The 14040-nt window shown below is 39.7% G+C and overlaps 1 protein-coding gene across 1 annotated transcript in view; it reads left to right on the top strand.

The window, feature by feature from the left end:
• The window catches only part of LOC121956301 (alpha-1,6-mannosylglycoprotein 6-beta-N-acetylglucosaminyltransferase B), a 53897-nt gene that overhangs the window by 1870 nt on the left and 37987 nt on the right, over positions 1 to 14040 (top strand). The window contains exons 2-4 of the mRNA XM_042504442.1: positions 1819 to 1892; positions 3538 to 3705; positions 7496 to 7660. Coding sequence (XP_042360376.1) covers positions 1819 to 1892; positions 3538 to 3705; positions 7496 to 7660 — 407 coding nt within the window. The remainder of the gene's footprint in view (positions 1 to 1818; positions 1893 to 3537; positions 3706 to 7495; positions 7661 to 14040) is intronic.

The raw sequence follows: 14040 nt of genomic DNA, 5'->3' as shown, positions 1-14040 counted from the left end.
TTACAGCTCAGCTGCCTGTCCAACCAAGAGACTGAGCTCTGGTGGTGTGTGCTGTGCACTACATATACTTATTTCAATAGAGAGAGGAGCACCTAGATTTATTACGGTAATGAAAAACATACCTGCAGGATTTCTTAACACCCTGGTATACCGTAATACTGTGATACCAACCAAGCCTACCTGTATTGACTCTTGGTTTCAGAAGTTATAGTGCCTGATTTATGGCTTGAAACATGATCAGGGGTGTAGAACCGTATTCTTGGCCCTGTACCTAGGCATTTTCTGTGGGCATCTCACATTGGCGCTCTTGATCTCAGTGTTTCCCACAGAATTAGAAAATGTGTGTGGCAGTGGCTGACGACAATCATGTTTTTTCCTTCTCTGTTCCCACTCTAAATTTTTTGTGTGTCTGTGAACGCAGCAAATATGGATCTCCTCATGAGTTCTTTTTTCCCTCAGCAGCAGTTTGTGAGCCGTGTATAACTGATCTGTCGATCTGGTCAGAGCTGATCAGATCGATGGATGAGAGGAGCAGCTGCTGCATACTTTTAGACTTTTAGATCTGGGACCATTGAAGTGTAATTTTAACTGCGTTTGGCATTCTGCTGCTCCGTTTGTGCCTGTTCTGTGCTCCAAGAGTATGGTGCAATCAATAACTGTCAATCAGTAGCTGTCAATAGATAACGGTGATATATTCCAATAGCACTCCACTTTTCAAAAATATTTTAAAAATCAGTCTTTAGCTCTACTTTCAATCTTTTTTGTTTTCTTTTTTTTGGAATTTCCCTTTTTTAGGGAAAGACGTGACTGTGTAAGTTGGTACTCTAGCAGCAGTCACTTGGTGTAGAGCAGTCTTGTGCAGGGGCAGACTAAACCATTACGTGCCTTAAAGGGTGAGAGCGGCCTTAGAGAGCTTCTACATTTCTTTGCACAAAGTTCAGTCTTTTAACTGATTTATTCCATCCATTTTAATTTAGTATTGGCACCAATGACTTACTAAATAAAAATGTGCAAACAAAACCAGACTCTTCATTCCAGGCTTTTCAAAAGACAATCAATATCCATTGGTTTATTTCCCAGCCCACTACAGCAAGTGAGTGGAGTCTGACGCACTCAGAAAGACTGGTAGCTGATTAATCAATGATTATACAGTTAAAAACACATACACAGTGGCATATTTGTGTGATTTAAACAGCTGTCCACTAAATGCCACCGAAATGGACCAGGACTGTAAAAAACAAACGCAGGGGGTCTCTAGTTACCATGGAGAAGACTTGAAACTATTTGCTGAAGCATGCATTGAAAATGACGCGCGAGTGTTGAGTAACACTCATCAAAAGTGTTGAGGGCCCTGCCATAACATCTTTTAGCCCACTCCCTTCCTGGTAGGAAACTTGAGGTTTTTTTCACAGCGATTACTTCTACATACACTTACTTCATTATCCGAAACCTTGGCTACATCTATCAATATATAGAACACAAAATATGGAAAAGCATGAAAGTGCCCATTTAAATCTGATATATCAACAGTATTCCCAGATAATTAAATGAAGGTCAACAGAAATATAAAACAGATCCTTTGATTTTATCAAATAAAGATGTAAAAGCACTGCAGTTATGTTAAGTTTACTTGCCAGCATGTTTTTCATCACCTTCCTCTTTGTGTTTGACTTTTGTGTCTTTGCGCTGCCTAAAAAAAACACCAATGCAGCTTTTCTGCTGATTTGTGCCCGTATCTGATGAGTGTGGTCTTTTGTCGGAGCGTGTGTGTGTGTGTACAGGCTTTGATAAATACCCTGCGTTTTTCTTTTTCTCCAGTCAGGGATGGAACATTAGGACAGTGTGAGATTCCTAAAGATCCCCGTTATCCGGACTGTCCCAGCAAGATGGATGTAAGTCTTCATATCTCACTTAAGCCCAAACAATATCACACAGAGAGCGAATAACCCATTGTCCTCTCTTGGTGACTCACCTTGGTGCAACATAAATTTTGTGTAATAAGATGCGAGGATGGATAAAGGCTCCTTGTGGAGAACTGTGTTGTATAAGTGACAAAGAACAACAAAATATAGAATGTAATAAAGCAAAAGATGCTTTTATAAACACATTGCATACATTGTGACAATATATACTACATTCTATAAATCACAGCCAAGAGGAGCAGTAACCGCAGAGAAGTGCAGTGTGTGCAAACAAGCATAAACAATACAGCATGTCTAAAGTGTGCTTCTTTCTATTAGCACATGTGTGAAAAATGTGCACCCTCTGGTCAATATCTAGTTGTAAGTGGTTTCTTCACACATACAAATAAACACAGCAAAATGTATGGAAAAAAACGTATGTACACGGTACAGCATTGTTTATTTATAGTATCACAATCATGTTTATGCATGAAGTAGGCCTCCATAAATATGCCAGTCAGGTCCACACACATATGAATACACATTTAATACGTACAGTTTTGAGACTGTTCCAGGTTATGTGGCATGCACAGGCCCCTGCATTAGTATGTCTTCATAGTTTCGGATGTTCCTGTAGTTCTCTGCCACCTCTTGAAAGCCATCCAGCTTCATATTGGTTCAGCCTTTTTCACTATTTAAGTATCCTGTGTGCTTCATTCCCCTGGACAACTCTTTGCAGTGTATGTTGGAAAATTAGCTGACCCAGAAGTTTCAAACAAAATCTGCCCCCTCTCTAACATCTTTTATCATTTTTACCAAGCACGATGACCTTGTCACACTGTTTTGATGACTCCCCCTGTGTGTGGGAAGCCACAGAGACTTTGTCAATCATCTGCAGTACTTGACCACAAAGTATCAGAGGTTCATGTAGTCAACTTAACCCGAATAATCTTATTTCTAAAGCAGATGGCCGTTTTTTTCTGTGCATGTACCTCACAAAAAAGGACCAGAAGCCTCACATTAAAGTTAAAGTTAAAAATGTGAGCGTAAATGAGTGACAGCAGAGTGCCCACTCAGGTTCAAGATGATGAGAGAGCATAAGGGAAGCATTTTAAACCAGCCTTTGGTCAAATGTAATGGTTTACTGATAGCTAACCAGTACTCTAAGAATACTAACCTGGTCTAACCCCCAGTTCGTCAAATAACAACACTTGGTCAGTGGCTCTCAAGTGTAAATTGACCTCTGAGCATCAAAAACTAAAGTGGGAGGGGTACCTAGAGTGTCATATTTCAACTGCAGGGCAACTGACCAAATGTCTGGAGTGAGAATTCTTGAAAACTTGTATTCAATCTTAATTTTAATGAATAATTGAAAAATAACTTGATGAGCCTCAGTTGATATTCCTTGAATTTCTGAATTTAACGACAACATAAATCTGATCTGAGAAGCTTTTGTTACAGCACGTACATTGAAAAAGACAAACTAAAAACTTACAGAACAGATGGATACATTCATAAAATTTCTTTTATTACACGCTGTGACATTCAACACTTTCATATTAAATCATTTTTCCACAACAATACTCGACAATACATACATTTTTAAGAGACAACAGTTTGGGTCTTTGTCTTTCAGTGGATGCGTGCTCGTTGGACCTCAGACCCTTGCTATGCCTTTTATGGTGTGGACGGCTCTGATTGCTCCTTCCTCGTCTACCTGAGTGAGGTGGAGTGGTTTTGCCCTCCACTGGTCTGGAGGAACCAGACTGCTACACCGACCTTAAAGCCTCCACCCAAGAGACAGGTAACACAACATTTCCATATGAATTCCACACTGACACAGTTAGCCAAAGGGGGAAAAAATTACAGAGCACAGGGCTACCGTTTGACAATGAGGTATAATAATAACTGCAGAGACTTCACTTCCCTGAATGCACAAGCAGTCATGGTCACAGTAGCCCGCTTCTCAAGTGGGAAACAACGAGGTGGCATGTTCTCCTCTCTGCACAAGAGACTGCCAGTTAGTCTCACATCTGTTTAGTGTGAAGAGAAGAAGTATGAAACTCTGTGTTAAAATTTCAGCTGCAAGTGAAAAGAGCCAGCTGACGACTGCAGAGCCATTTGAGCAGACAGGTGGTAGTCTTCACTCTTCACATGCCCACAAAGGTGTCAATCATTTAGGAGTGACAGGGAATCTGGCGTAAATGTGAATACTGAGGAAAGAATTGAGAATGACAAATGATGTACATCAAGGTGCCGTTAAAATACTGCTACTGTAGATTTGGTAGCTTGACACTGAGTGCCTTTAACTGATTTCCCAAGTTCAGGCAGAGCATTTATCTCTTCATTTTTGAGCAATAGCTCCTGGGAGAACCTGAATACTCTGCGCCGTCTCTCACAGGGTGCAGCCTGTCATTCCCAGTTGTCATTTGCTGTGTGCCTTTCTGCATCATTTGGTTTTTATTTTCAGCATCAACACATGATGCATTGTGCTTACAGCCACTCCTCAAGGTCTATCCCACCAATTGCTCCCCTCCACCCCTCCATCCCTATCCCCACTCCGCCTTCCTCCCCAGAGTAATGCGCAGCCGGGCCCTGATGTGAATTCATTCTGCAGTCTACCTTCTGCTCTAATTGCCTGCCTGTATTCACTGAGACTAATCCCAAGGCTTCCCTTGGGTATTCTGCATTTTGCTGTGCCGCACACAAGTTGCTCTTGAGAGCAATAATTCACCTGCATTGTGAGAATACAGTACACCTTTGCATATTGATTTTTGTCTTTAAGAGAGGCGCACTTTCTTTTACAGTGTTTGAGAGAGACAGGCAGTCTGTGTTTATGTGCACCAGTTCTCTCTTCTATATATTTCTAACTCCTCTGTGCAGTGCGGGTACTTGATTGATTAATACTCTCATGCTGGTATTGCACTGTGATGCAGTGATTATAGTGGGCAGAGGAGGAGATGTAAAATGAGAGTAGTCTATTTATGAGGATGATCGAAGAAATCCTTCAGGCAACCTATGTGAGAGACCTCGCCCAGGGCACAGCAGATAACAAGATACAGTGTTGCCAGAGAGTTTGTAAATGCTTTCACATTTTCTCTACATCTATAAAAATGTCACCCAAAATATGATCTAGTTTTATTCAAGTCCAACAACTAGATCAATAGGACCCATTTAAAAATTAATTGTAAAAAATATGTTTTTTTATTTATTTAAATACCATTGCACCATCGACAGCCAAAGCTGGAACCATTATGTTTTTGGGTTGTCTGTATGTGTATATGGACATGATTATCTTAAGAACTCCATGGGTGAATTTCTTCAAATTTGGCACAGACGTCTACTTGGACTTAATGATAAACCTATTAGATTTTGGTTATCAAAGGTCAGGTTCACTGTGGCCGTGTGTACCTCCGTGAGTTATCGTCCTGAATGCGATAACTCAAGAGCACCTCGAGGGTATTTCTACAAATTTGGCACAAACGTTCGCTCTGGCGTAATGTTGAACCAATTAGAATTTGGTGGTCAAAGGTTACAGGTCAAGGTCACTGTGACCTCCCTTAACATGTTTTTGCCACAACACTAGAATTCATTCCTTAATTAAGACAAAATTTCACACACAATTTCTACTAGGATATGATAATGAAGTGATGACATTTACCTCTACGCATTAATCAATGCTATAACACACAAACGTAATGGTAGACATGTAGTCAGATACTGAATTGGTCAAACTAATCTTGGGTGTCCACCTTGAGAATCTGCTGATTGTATAGATCTTCTGTGCTGCCAGGCAGATGATGTGTGTGAGGTATTCAGTGTTTTCACAGACATAGATGTAAAATGTAAGTGCAGTGTGACTGGTTAGCTGAGTCATACAAACCCCAGGCAGTATTTCAGGTTTTTAGCAAAAATTATGTTTTTGTTGTAAAAAGTATGTGAATCTCTGGGAGTACCAGTTGACTAAAAGGGGTCATTGGAGTCAGATGTTTGAATTACTGGAATGACAATCAGGGATGAGTCTGACTAGTCCTGTTGAAAGAATATAAACCTGAGTCTGTACTATCAAAGTCTGTTCTTTGTGCCAGGCCTCAATCAGAGGAGATTTCGGTGGAGCTTTGACAAAGAAATTGTCAAAAAAACATTTCCAATGATTTTGACCTTCATCAATCCACTCACTATCAGGGACATAGTGTACTGATGGGAGAAAGTCAATACCATTGTTAACCTCCTTCGACTAAAATCACTTTTGAGTGAGGCGTGTACTACTCAGGGCATTCTCAAAAACTAAAGGGTAACATCAAGTATCCACAGACCTTTCTTTCATTGGCAAATTAGTCTACCATCAGACAAACACTGAACAAAAACGGTGTGTATTTTAGGATGGTAAATGGACTGCATTTATACAGCACATTTAACGTCTTAGCAACCACTCAAAGTGCTTTACAAGAAAGGCACCATTCACACATTTATACACTGGTGGCCAAGACTTGGTAGACAACCGCTTTACTTCACGTGTCACAGCTCCCGATGGCAAGGACAAAGTCTCATGAGTCTTTCCTTTGCAGACATGCCCACTTTATGCTTGTCCAATGCAGTTTTTTGCTGTAAATTGCTTCCTAGTTAAGACAATCTGGCAAGAATGGCTTTACCCTGTCAATATGGGATTCATAACTGTTTTGTAATGCAAAATAATTTAATTAAAAACTCAGCATTAAAAAATGTGATTTATCTAAATTAAACATTGAAATTCTTCTTTGAAAAAATTAACTGTTTGACAGCCCTGATTTGTTTTATTTATATGGACAACACACATTAATCAACATTCCTGTAAATGTGACAGTGTTAGCCAGCTGGCTAATTTTCAGTTTTAGTCCTTGGCAAGATGTTTTAAAACCTGTAAAATGATCAAATTGTGTGGCTCAGAATTGAGCCACATAGTCACTGGGGCGACTTGGTGGGAGTCCGATGGTGGGCACAATGTTTTAACAGCAACGGCATCTCAACTCATGGCGTCGGTTGTTGCTTAATGAGCAATGTGAGTCGCAAAAAGACTGACATGCTTGATCAGTCAAAAATATTCCTGGCAGTTAACCGATTAACAGTTAACCAGCCATATCCATAGTTCTCACATTTTTTTCTCAACAAAGGTAATATTTGATACCTTTGCTCTTTAAAAAGTGAAAAAAAAACCTGCGTAGTCTTCATGCACTTTTATGACCTAGATGAAGATCTGATTATATTTGAGATCATTTTTATGAAGAAATAGAGAAAATTCTTAAGGGTTCATAAACTTTCTAGCAGCACTGTGTGACAGGCTTTCTGTGCTCTGTACTGTCTCCTCTAATAAAAAGAGTTCCACTTGTAGAGAACAGTGTAATAAAGGTTTTTAGTATCTCACCTTTTCTCCCTCAGGTCGAGTTTTAAATGTTAATACCAGAATGTTCTTCAGTATTTTCTGTTGTACAACTTCTGGACAAGATCCAAATAAAGAAATGAGACACTGACTTATGAAAACATCAAAAGTTCTTTGCACTTGTGATGTTTATCAGTGATTTTTATTTATTTATTTATTCTTTGCTCCTGTCATCCAGGCTGTTTTCCAGTCCGACATTGGGACTCTGCTGGAGCAGGTGGGCACGGGGAAGGAATCACTGAGCTTCATGAAGAGACGCATACGCAGAATGGCAGCACAGTGGGCCTCCGCTGCTCGACGGCTGGATGACAAGCTCCGCAACCACTGGAGAGAGCAGAAAAGGGTGAATATGAGGCTCACACGGATATGCTTCTGCACACACTGGAGGATGAAAGTGTAGGATGAGAGAACAAGTCTATGTTGTGGTTTCATCTTTTCAAAGCATTGCTGTTGCAAACAGACTGCAGATGACGAGCCAGTAAAAAAAAAGTGCTTTTCTCAGTCTCAACAGATTTTGTTTTTTTTCTGTAACTCTGGAAACATATTTCTCAGCTCCGTAATTTGATGTGAATCAATCTGTTTAGGCTTTAAAGAAGAAAAAAAAAACCTCTTAGCACAGTATGTTTTGGATCAAACATCAGAAAGCAGACTGTCCTTTAATGCCCACGTGCTAAGCTGCTACGTTACCAGAACAGCTGTTAGTTTGTTGGACTAACATCTTTTATCTTCAGCTCCTCTCTGTGCGAATCGCAGAGTGTTGAGTTATACGTAGATAATGATGCAGAGTTACTGCTTGCAGGAATCGATTGGCTTTAGTGCACTTTCATCACTGACATTTACAGGGATGTTTCCAGGGATGTGTCAAAGATAGCTGCCAGCTGACGTCTGATGAAATGACATTAAATCCCTCCCGGCTTAGGAGGAAAACCCTTTACAAGATACAATTACTTGTCAGGAATTAACCCAGAAAAAGTGTTACAGTGGAAACATACTGTAAATAATCAATGTCTGTCACTAACATGGGTCTTCATAAAGCCTTGAAACAGAGCCAGTTGAGGATAGAGCATGACATATCCAAGTTAATATAGTCCACAGGATCATAGTGGCAGAGACCCCAACAGTTATTTTAAGAACTTAGAAGAAGTCCACAATCACAATACCAGAGCTAGAGTGGCTAACTTTACCCTTTCTAGGTTTAAAATCATGATGGGCAAACTTTTCTTTATTTGTGCCAGTGCAATGGAGTGGAACCAACTGCCTCCCGCAATAAAGGAGATTAAGAACCCACAAGCCTTTAAGAAAATGGTCAAACAGAGGCTGCTTGATAGCATCCCAACATAAGGTCGTTTTGTACACTGAAACACATTCTCACATGCATTCACCTTTCTTAAGAAAGAGAATGTACATATGTGCACTGTTGATGGTTTTTATTGGCATATATATCTGTGGTTGGGTTGCTGCGTTGGGATGTGGGACGTTGTGGTCGAATGTTTTCCATTCTGGTTGTTGTATGTCTCTCTCCGTCTTGTTGCAAAGTGAAGATTTGATAGAACATAGGGACCAAGAGGGAAATAAGTCTTCCACTTTTTTGTGCCTCTGCACCGGCGACAGCCATGACCGTTGTGGCATTATGTTTTACAGTTGTCCGTCCATACATGAGACGGACTTAAGGTCACAGTGACCTCCACCTTTGAACGCCAAAATCTAATCAGTTTATCAATGTCCAAGTGGATGACTCAAGTAAAATCATAGAATTTGGTTGTCAAGGGTTAAGGTCAGTGTGACCTTAGGTCTGTCTCATTCTCGTAACCAGATGTATGAAGAAGGCCTTAAATGAACTTTGTGACCTCACAAAACATGTTTTTACTTAAGAATTAATGTAATGATCATGACAAATTTCATACAAATGTCCAATAGGATAAAATGATGAAGTAACAGCATTTCATATCAAAAAGGACAAAAGTCAACTTCTCTGTGCCCTCGTAATGTTCTGCAAAAACACTGGCCATCATTCAGCGTCATATCTCAGGAACATAAGGGGGACATTTGGTCAGATACTGAATTGGAGATACTAATCTTTGGAGTCTATGTTGAAAATGTGCTGATTGTGTGACACATCCACATTTTAGAATTTTTAGCCTCTTTGCAGCAACATCAATATTTGAAGCACTGTCGTCTGTCATGGCAACATACGTATGAGTCTGGACAGACATGGATGTAAACTGACTGCAGCCTGACTGGTTCGTGGAGACATCCAACCACAAGGCGCTAATTCTGTTTTTTACTGCTGTATTTGAACTCTTGTCAAATACACTAAATTAATCTAAGATTTATGTTACTTGAAATAACACTATATTGTGCAGAACTTCCCACACTCAGTGTTTCAAACTGCTACTCTTTCATCCCTTGATTGCAGAGTTATTTTTTGCCTTTTTGTGGCTGTTTGATGTGTTGATGACACATGACGATTTGTTTGGTGCTGAAATGTTCTCGTCTTGCTGCTAGTGGGGTGCCAGCAGTTTTCCTTTGCTTTGAGCTACTCAGTTTTTTTGGCCCTGAATATAGTGGTAAAAATAACCCAGTGTTAAACTCTCAGCCAATCAATCACTTCACTTTGTCTGAGACCCACAGAAACAAAAAAGAAGTATGAAATAGTCTGAAATAAACCCCCTACAATATGTGCAGCTTTTCTCTACTTTATCTGCTCTGCATTTACAACATAAGGTTCCTTATCGCTGCTTGACATCCTGGGTACATTTACACTGATGAGCATATGACTAACACAGGAAAATCTTGGCACACACAACTCGTAGCAACACTATTTTCATATCCATGCAATAGGTGAGCAGCAAATGACAGCATACAGTTACTTGAAAGATAAAAAGACCTTCACATCTGTTGAACATATGTGGAAAGTACTGTATATGCAGTATAAAGCAGAGAATATGCAGTACTCATATTCATGAGATAAACAGTATTTCCATCGTCAATTAAAGGGACACTCTACCCAATTTACACATCAAGTTCAGTTTACTGGTCTCCAGGAAAGTTAGTATTTTATATTTATTTTAAATAGTAAAGTCACAATCCCAGCCACCAGTCTCCTCTGAAAAATAAATTACAGTCCAGCATCACCGGCATGCAGGTTAAGCGACGCACTGTTGTGGCTATTTTAGCCACCTAAAAAAATCAGTATCCGTTTAAGTTTACACTTTATTTGAACATTCTCACAGCTGATCGATACGCCGGTAAAGCATCAGCAACTCGGCCGTTTGGTGTTTTTCTCAAGTGAGTCTGGTGATTTTGTTACCGCATACAAGCTGAAGAGAATCTCTGCACACCTGAATGTATGACAGGTGCATCCGCAGAGGGTGCGTTTTATTTTATTTGTCTGATTATTTCTCTCATGTGGTCTCTGTAAACAAAGAGAGAAACTCCAGGACACTGTCCCGCTTACTGACCTGCTGACAAACAGCACTGCAGGGAGAAAATGTACACACGTGAAATGATTCAATATAAAAACTTGAAGACAACCTTACCCGGGACATTTCAAGTTTCTTTTGCCTGAAGCCCCATTCATCTCTGACATCGGTGACACACGCATGTCTGTAAGGAGTGTCATATTACTAACAAAGCACTGTGTCATTATAGGTTTGCCTCTCATAATGAAGAGGCTGAGGGGCTGTAAATCTTGTTGTCTCTAAATCGTTTCATTTAGAACATGCGGACAGCTCACAACAAATCCCTCTGTAGCTGAGAGGCGGCTCGATTCTCCAAAAGCTTAAATGAAACACGAGGAATGAAAGACATTAATTTGTAGTGTTTTGCTTTTTGTAAACGAGCTGACAGTATCCTGGCATTCAGCTGTGTGTGTTTGTGTGTGTCTGTCTGTCTGTCTGTGTGTGTGTGTGTGTGTGTTCTTATTGTTTTTCATCAGTTTCTTTCATCGGCCAGTTTTTCAGTTGGATAAATCAAAGCCTGCTCTGTTAATGACAATTCACTCTTCCAAAATTGCCTGCTTTTTGGGCTTTGTTTATTGTAATGATGTGTTTGACAGTAACAGTTACTGTCCATTAACCAGCAGGCTTGGCTCCCGTCGCTGAAACACTGAGTACTGTTAAGAAAACAGAAACAGACAGAGAAGTGTGATGTTTTATGGACCGACTTTGGCCAACATTTCTGGTTTTTTCTGCTTCCTCTTCCATCCTGCTGTTCTTAGTGTGCTCTGCTCTTTTGGGGTTTGAGTAAACAGCCTATATTCATCCCCTACTTTACCCTTTAAAACTCCTCACTTGGTATCCATGTGATTGAGTTATGAATCATCAGTGTGTCTTTGTGAAGCACAATGGCTTGACCATGATGACGAACAAACATTCATCGGGGAAAAGTGCACTGCAGACGTCATGTACAGTAAACATGCTGCAAATGTCACTTTTTGTTCATTTAGATGTGTCCTTACTCTACCTCCTCTAACAACATACTGTCTGCCTATGGCTCTTAAGCTGCATTGAAAGTTTGTTTACTTTGCCTCTGGTTCCCCTGCTGGTGCCGATGTGGGGAAAATTTTAACAGGTGTTAGACACTATTCAAGGGGGAAACAGACTTCAACACAAGATTTGTTTGCAGCCTGCCAGCTGCTGTCAGTCAAACACCTGCAAAAACGGATGACTAAATGTGATTTTATTTGGTCTCTAAACCTTCAGGAGTCGTCTCTCACTCTTTGCTCTATGAATTCCCTTCCCCTCCTTCACCAAATGGTGATTTCTGCCTGACCACATTTGGCTTGGTTGTTCCGGTTGGGGAGTTTTGTATCTGACATACATGTGTGCAGAGCTGCAGGCTAAACAGCTTTGTGGCTCACACATGAGGAAATCCACTGTGTCAGCAGAGTAGGAGATGGAATTTTGCGCTCAATAGGTATCAGTATCAGAAGTGGAAAAAAATGGTATTGAGCCATTTTAGTAATGAGAAATAAAGCTGGGGTAGGCAGTTTTATTTCGGCATCATTGGGCAAAAATCCCTTAACTATTAGAGAATATTTTCATTCAAGTGGTCACTGTGAAAAATAGACTTATGCAAATACAGATACAGATGCACTACATGCTCTTTGGTGAAAGCCTAATTCAATGGTGGAGAATCCTCCAGGAAGAGAGCAAAGTGGAGGAACTGTGGGGTGGTTAGCCAGCTAATTATTGTCCCATTTGTGGTTCAGGTTCAGGTTACTTTATTTGTACCTTACAGGCATAGATGGCATTGAATTAATTAATCAATAAATAAGGCTTTAATTGGTATCAAAATGTCTTAAAGAAGTCTTTCAAAAGTCTTAAGAAATGCTTTTCTCCAGTTTTTTCCTGATGTTGCATTGTAAAATTTCAAAATAACTGGTAATATATTTTATTATTATTATTATTATTATTATTATTATATTGGTAATATTATTTTATTATTATTATTATTATTATTATTATTATCATTTTAATTATATGTAATCTGCCCAATTCATCTTACAAAATGTCACCATAAAAGTCATGGTTCATGGTTACATGAACCATTTGGGCGAAATTGTCCTGAAGCAATTGATGTCCATTTTGATTGTTGTAAAATTGGTCCTAAATTTCATTACAAGTGGCATTTAAAAAGTCTTGAAAAGTCTTAAAATCAAACTCGCCTAAAGCTGTATGAACTCTGGTTCCCATAGGTAGATTTGTTTTGCATTAAAAAAGAAGAGGCATCCATGACAAGAGTGCTCAGATGCTTTGTGCTTTGCTATCAACAGAAGAATGGGATAAGGTCAAAAATTGCAATATGACACTAAATAAATAAATACATATATGCAAATGTTGCAAGGACTTATTCAAATAAACAATTGCAGCTGTAATAAAACTATTCCTGCGGCGTTGTTGTTTTACACCTTGGGACTGTAACCCTTTGACCAGAGGGTAGAGGCTGAAATTCCCCATGCGCAGGATGTGAGTCATCATTAGACATGGAGCTGGCTATCCTCTGTAACTGTCTGGTATACAGGAACTCTGCCCTCAGCTGGGTCTCACCAATCAGTCAAGTGGACCATTTCACAATCTGACTGACAGTCTGCTTCTGTTTTTTGCCTTTCCAAATTTAAGCCTACCTCAGATTTTAGTCTGGAAAACACCCATTGGAAAACCAATTTAACTAAGTCAGATAAGTCCTGGACCAGCCAACATCTCTTTAAAGCAGGCCTAATTGATATGACATGCAACATGGATCTGCAGCCCTACTCAGAAACTAACTCTTTGGGGATAGTTCAGGGGAAATTTGAAAACATAGCTGCCTTCTCTTTTTGCCAGTTTTAAGACTGAAGGCTATGTGACAACTGGTGTATCTGTCAAAGCAGGTGTCGAAAGACATTATGTTTGCATTTACTATAAGAGGTGAAGAGACAAAGTTTGGTTTAGTAGAATAATAAAATTGAAACATTTTTTCAAGACAAAAGTAATTGAAAGAAACAAAAAATTAAATGCTATCATCTGTTAAAAAAATCTAATTTCATTACATATTTAACAGACTGGAAATTCCATCCTTCCCCATCAGCAATTAGACCGCTCATGTATTGTTCGGCATATTAATTAGCCCGCAGCAGGTCAATTTTCATTCCAACTCTGCACAGCTGATTGTACTTCTTAGGAGTTGCGTTGGTGTGCCTGTGCTGTCACTCTGGCTTCTCACTTTGATTAGATGCTCAAT

This window comes from Plectropomus leopardus, chromosome 17 (assembly GCF_008729295.1).
Source record: "Plectropomus leopardus isolate mb chromosome 17, YSFRI_Pleo_2.0, whole genome shotgun sequence".
NCBI classification, from domain to species: domain Eukaryota; kingdom Metazoa; phylum Chordata; class Actinopteri; order Perciformes; family Serranidae; genus Plectropomus; species Plectropomus leopardus.
The sequence above is the reverse complement of the archived record's forward strand: the minus strand, read 5'-3'. Positions and strand labels throughout refer to the sequence as shown.